The 6141-nt window shown below is 42.4% G+C and overlaps 2 protein-coding genes across 2 annotated transcripts in view; both read left to right on the forward strand.

Moving 5' to 3' along the window:
- The window catches only part of LOC106815741, a 2038-nt gene extending 756 nt beyond the window's left edge, over positions 1-1282 (forward strand). The window contains exons 2-4 of the mRNA XM_014820250.1: positions 357-542; positions 652-784; positions 1032-1282. Of these exons, the coding sequence (XP_014675736.1) occupies positions 357-542; positions 652-784; positions 1032-1238 (526 nt within the window). The 3' untranslated portion in view covers positions 1239-1282. The remainder of the gene's footprint in view (positions 1-356; positions 543-651; positions 785-1031) is intronic.
- An 800-nt stretch (positions 1283-2082) lies between these two features.
- Positions 2083-6141, forward strand: part of LOC106815742 — a 12540-nt gene continuing 8481 nt past the window's right edge. The window contains exons 1-2 of the mRNA XM_014820251.1: positions 2083-2796; positions 3578-3922. Of these exons, the coding sequence (XP_014675737.1) occupies positions 2781-2796; positions 3578-3922 (361 nt within the window). The 5' untranslated portion in view covers positions 2083-2780. The remainder of the gene's footprint in view (positions 2797-3577; positions 3923-6141) is intronic.

Raw genomic sequence — 6141 nt, forward strand, 5'->3', positions numbered from 1 at the left:
ATTTGAGGAATTTCTGTGATTTAAGCGCATTCTGGCGGGCCGATTGTCAAAATTGGCGGGGGTATATTGTTAAGCAATGGTCCGCGATTCCAACGATAGTTGGAAAGTGGCGTCACCTGCAGGAACACGGGAGTTGTAACTGATTTAAAACGGTGAGTTGTGGAAACTGCGGCGGCGACTGCCGGCGAGTTCGACACCATGTTGTATATATATAGTCAATGGCGCCGCGTGTGTGCTGTACGTGCGGGCTTGATCTTGCTGCCAGTGGTTCGAACGAGTATACTCGTGTTTCGCGTTGAACGTGTTAAACATCATGCAGGCAAGCTTATTTGTTCAATTGTGTTGTCTTAATTCAGTGCACCAGTCGATTCAACGCATTTAGAGCTCTCATCCGGTAGAGATGCTACATACACCATTCTAAACGTGTCTGCGATCGCGAGTACCAGCAATGCAGCAGTTGAGAATCCACCTGCGTCCGAACTTATTGCCAGCTTCGAAGTAACACGAAGAGACGTCGAAGACGAACCAGAAGTAGTTAAAGAGTAAATACATTAAATACTTTTTTTGTCGCTGTAATGCGAATTTCAAATGTCTCATCATTCCTCTCACACTAGGTGCAATTTTGAATATTTTCTCATATGTATTTTTTAGTTCTCTACAAGAGCCTGAATTGCTAGACTCAGTTTTGCCAGACACGGCGGTTACATTTACTTTAGTGGAGCAGGGCTCCCAGCGCGCCAGAGCTAAGCTTGTGAGCAGCGACGGATACGAGTACACCAGAAAGGTTTGTTTTTGACTTCAACCTTGTGTGGGTGCACACGCTCTCATTCTCACGCGCGTGTGTATAACGTGGGTGTTAAAAAATAATAGTGATGTGTAGAAGTCAGGAGGTACAATGGGCATGCATATATAATAAACAAACAAAGTTATCCTGACCGGCTGATGTTATAGAGATAATAGAGATAACTATGTTGCCCTAAAATCTGACTGTTTTTGAAAATATATATGATATGCTAATATATTTTTCAAAGGTATCCAAGGGCAACTTCACTTACTGGCGGTGTTCCAAGCGATCAAACGCTATCAACTGTCCTGCTACGGTGTCACAGAAAGGTGCCCAGTTCAAGAAGAATACAAGAGACCACATTCACCAGGCAGACAAGGCCGCCCTAAACAAAGTAGTAATAAAGAAGGAGGTACGCACAACATGCTCTGTAAACGTTCATTATGATGCTTGATGCAATTGTGTGTAATCTTCTTGTCAATATCAAGGACAATCAGTTACAAAGTTTAACAGCAGACGATTAAGACAGGCGAGGAAAGGATGTCAAATATAAACAAAACTGTAGCGTCTCAGGATGGTTCTCATTAAATGTCATTTTGTTTTGTTCCTAAAATTGTGGAGGGATAAATCTGAGTATTTGTTCCTTTTTGCGGTTTGATGATTTTATGATAACGTTATGTATATTCATGATGTGTTTTATATGTTGTCGAATCATGCACTATATTATATGCATGTCATTGGTCACGTGATGTAAACGACCAATAAGGTGTAAGTGGAGTGAAGGAGAAGGTTGCTGGACATTTTGGTTTTTTGGACACGTCAAGTGTGAGGTGTATATTGTCAGCTGAACCACGTAGCTGCACAACGAATTCAACTTAATTGCTGCGCCGAAACTACGGGCTAACAGATAGCTGCAACCGCTGGTGGCGTGTAACAGTGTGTCAGGAGTGAATAGCCTGACTTATGAAGAGGATTTGATTTGAGCGACAAGCCCGGGCATAAAGGATTTGTGCCCGCCTTCTCGACGTCCGGCAGCGTACAGGTACAGCTTACCTACACGCCGCTCAGCCCTGTTCCTGGTCGACTTTCTGATAAACCGTTTTGCGGAGGGCTGTTTTTTCATCCCGGTCATTCTACTCGCCGTGACCGGCGTCAACCGCATCGGCACAGACGATTTCAACGACTTTGTACTAGTTACTCCGTAGCATATTCGCTAAAACTGCGGCGGCCTTCCGCATTATAAACAGAGCCATTTTTTGTTCTGGGGGTTACATTGTTTTGTGATTTATTATTTTATGCAAAAGTAATTTCTGGATAGCCCGGCTGTAATAAACATACTAGAAATTACCACTTGTTCTTGCTTAAGTTATTCTTGTGTGGTCACTCAAAAAGGTGAGGAGGTTGTAGAACACGCATGTGCAGATGTGGGTTGGCACATGATGTTTGTGTTTGGATAAACACAATATACACAAACATATCCAACCCAAAAATTTATTTTACAGATAAACACCGAGTTTTTGCAATGTGCGAATTTCCTGATTGGCGACATACACGTAGACACGCAGCGACACCTAGTCTTTGCAACGCCGACGCAACTTAACATTCTGGGAAACACAAAACGTTGGTTTTGCGACGGAACCTTCAAGATCGTCGCTGCTCCCTTTCACCAAATGTGGCCATACATGGATTCATTCGGAAAGAAGACAGCATAAAGCAAGTTCCATTGGTGTTCTGCCTGATGTCTAGGAGGAAGACAAGAGACTATGTGGTGGTAAATATTTATATTAATTATTCACATTCTATTCTCTCTCAATCGTCAATAGCATTTCATCCAGTGAGTTGCCATTAACGTCACAGCTGTCAAACACATTTACTTTATATAAAATCTGTTTTATAAATGAAAACTCAGAAGGTACGGTAATGCCTCATACTACAGGTATTCCAGAAGTTGAAAGAATTCATCCCTGGTCCACAACCACAGGTACAAGCATTTGTGATGGTCTTCGAAAAAGGTAATATAAGAATCACGCATGTACGCACGCACATACGCACACGCACGCACACACGCACGCACGCACACACACAACGTTAATTTGTACATACACAAAATTAGACATGGCTTGTAAGTTGTACATCTAACCTTGACGTAATCATTCTGATAATTGGTAATCATTACTCCAAGATATTTTTACAATGTATTTCCTCATGTAACAAACATTTTTATACATATGTTTGATCTCTATTCTAATATTAGCATATATGATTATAATTGTTATTTTGATCTCATTGTTTCCGAACATAATTGTATACAAGTGTGCTATTTTACATGAAACAATGTGCTGTTTTTTCCAGTTTGCTTTTTTATAATATAGTTTTTTAATTGCCTCCTAAAGGCCCGTCTCCACATACGCGGCGCGGCACGGAACGCCATGGAAACGGCGTCATTCACCCCTACCGGCAAAGTTAAAATATATTATATCACTGACATGACACGGCGCCAGCCGGGTTTCACGGCGACGGCGAAAGTCAAATGAGTTTGACTTTTGCCGGCTGACGTGACGGCGAAAAGACAATTGAACCAATCAACGCGATTGTTTTTATCACGTGTTCTGCTCACGCTACCATCAGCCAATGGACAACAAGCACATGCATAATTTCTGATCACTGAACCAGAGTGAACACAATGCGCTCAGACACAATGAGCGAAATCACAATGTATTTTTTTTTCAGCACAACGGCGCTGCGTTTTGCTGTGTCGTGTCGTGCCGCGTGTGTGGAGACGGGCCTTTACAGGTGCCTGGAAAGCAGTACGCCAGGAATTCCCAGAGGCAAGCGTGAAGGAATGCGCATTTCACTTTGCGCAGGATGTATGGCGCAAAACACAGGAGCTTGGCCTGAAGTCAACATACAGTCTCCATGGGCAAAAGTACCGGTGCATAAGGAGTCTTATGGCCCTCCCTTTCTTGCCTGCAGCTGACATTGGGCCAGCATTTGAGCACCTGCAGAGTAGGGCGTCATCATCTCCATTACAGCAGCTGGTACGATATATCAGTGAGAGCTGGCTCACAAGTCCAGTGTGGAAGCCATCTAACTGGAATGTCTACCAGCTAAGCATCAGGACAAACAATGACGTTGAAGGTATATATATTGGTTAAATACTGACAAAAAACGTACCACATAACGTGCTAAAATGTGCTAAAATATGTGTAATAAGCTCGCAGTGAAATCGAGTTCGATTTTCGGCAAAATACTAGATTTTCACCACTTAATATCTCAGCCGTAGGAACAAGTAGGAACAAGCGTAGGAACAAGCCGTTGGTTATATATAACGGCTAATAAAACGGCTAAAGTTTACTAATTTCACTGAAACTACAACATGGTTTTTGGCATTTCACCGTTATACGCTCTCATTCTTAATACGCTCTTGATACTATCTAGTTCGTTCCAGAGCACAGCCCCACGCAATTACCGTATTTTTCCAGCAAATATCCTAAGAAAATTAGGCAGATGTGCAACCGCATGAACCTTCAAAATAACCAAATGCGTTATTGTTAATATCTTTAGTTTTGAATTTCAGACTGTGGTCTCCCTCATTTTTCTGCGGACTCCCTCTTTTTGAGGGCAGGAAGTCCATTGGACTCCCTTGTTCAAAGTTAATTTCTACCCCTGGTCATAATGTTATTTTTATCCTATCATTATTTTAGCAGGGTTCTCCCCACGTTGCGCAAACGGGGCGCGCCCGCTCCGTTTGGAAAATCTCCCCCCCGTTTGAATCGTTGCGCCCCGTTTGAATTACCTCCGCCCCGTTTGGAAAATTCCACCACAATAAAAGTTTGACAGCGCCGGAATCGATCGTTTGTTGATGCCGCCATTTTGCGAGCAGTAACCAAAGCACACTTGTGTGCTTAATTTAATAATAATATTATAAATAATGAAATGGATAAATAAACAAGTATTAGTAATACATAAATTATGTTATGCTTCTTGTTATGTGTTTTACGTTGTTATGGCAACAGCTTGTTGACAACAACAGCAGTAGCCTGTGGACCAACTCCTTATGCAGTGCACATTTTTTTCAACTTCTAAGTAATTTCTCATCACTTCTCTATAATTTACTTGTGAAACCATGGACAGACTTACTAAAGAACAACGCGAGGCTCTTCGTTTGATCAATTCTGGACACTCTGTCGCCTTACTAGGTGGACCAGGAAGCGGTAAAACGTATCTCATCAACCGTTTCATTGGGAAAAAAATTAATGACATTGCTGATGGTAGAGTTGTTGTCACCAGTACAACTGGAATTGGCAGCACTCATCTTAGCAATGGGAAAACCATTCACTCATGGGCCTCCATTGGTGATTGCAAGAAGTCCGCAACATCAATCTTGCAGAGCATTGAAAACGATGACAGTCAACGAAATGCATATCAACGCTGGCGTAACGTCCAGCTTCTCATCATCGACGAAATCTCAATGATGAGTGCTAGGGTACTTGAAACGCTCGAGTACGTTGCCCGAAAAATCAAAGGCAACAACCTAGCATTTGGTGGAGTGCAGTTGCTTGTGTCTGGAGACTTTCAGCAATTGCCACCCGTCCCAAATTTGTACGACGATGGCAGGTATGTAATAGCAGGTTAACTTGTTTGTAATAATTGACAGTGTAATGATACCTCATAAATAACCGAAATAGTCATATTAATAATTACACAGTATAATGAATAATTTATAGCATCGGTTTTATTACTAAAAATATCTCTCGGTTATTAAAACGGTTTCTACAATTTAAATATACAGGTAGGCCCCTAACTCTCAACTTCCGCGATAGGTACGCCCTTCATGAAAACGGTCACGTGAATTGAAATTGCGTAAATAAAAAAACGTCTGTCTGTTGGTATTCGCGTTATACCAACTACATGTAAATCAAACTCGAACGAATTGACAATTACCTATACTGAAAAGTTATACATACATTAGAAAATGATGGCAATGTTTTACACATTTTCAGTTATGCGTTTACAAGCGAGCTGTGGAATGAACTCTTCGGACACACCGTGCAGCTGAAGGGAAGGGCGCAGCAAACCGCACACGAAAACAGCCCTCATGGTGCCTATAGAAATACCGAAGGCTGCAGTGCGACTGCAAACGCACTATGAAAGCTAAGCGAGACCCTCCTCAGCCGATCACCAGCATAGGGCAAGGCTCTGTGCACCGCAGGTTTATGCACCGACACAGCTGAGGTCCTCAAGTTGCCAGAAGGCAAGCACTGTACGCATTGCCACCCGACAGTGGAGACAAACTACTAACGTGCACAGTTTTCACCGAGAAAACCATAAGGCCCTTAAAGTCGGTGCAAGGTGAG

The sequence above is a fragment of the Priapulus caudatus genome, unplaced genomic scaffold (assembly GCF_000485595.1).
Source record: "Priapulus caudatus unplaced genomic scaffold, Priapulus_caudatus-5.0.1 Scaffold1191, whole genome shotgun sequence".
NCBI classification, from domain to species: Eukaryota; Metazoa; Priapulida; class Priapulimorpha; order Priapulimorphida; family Priapulidae; genus Priapulus; species Priapulus caudatus.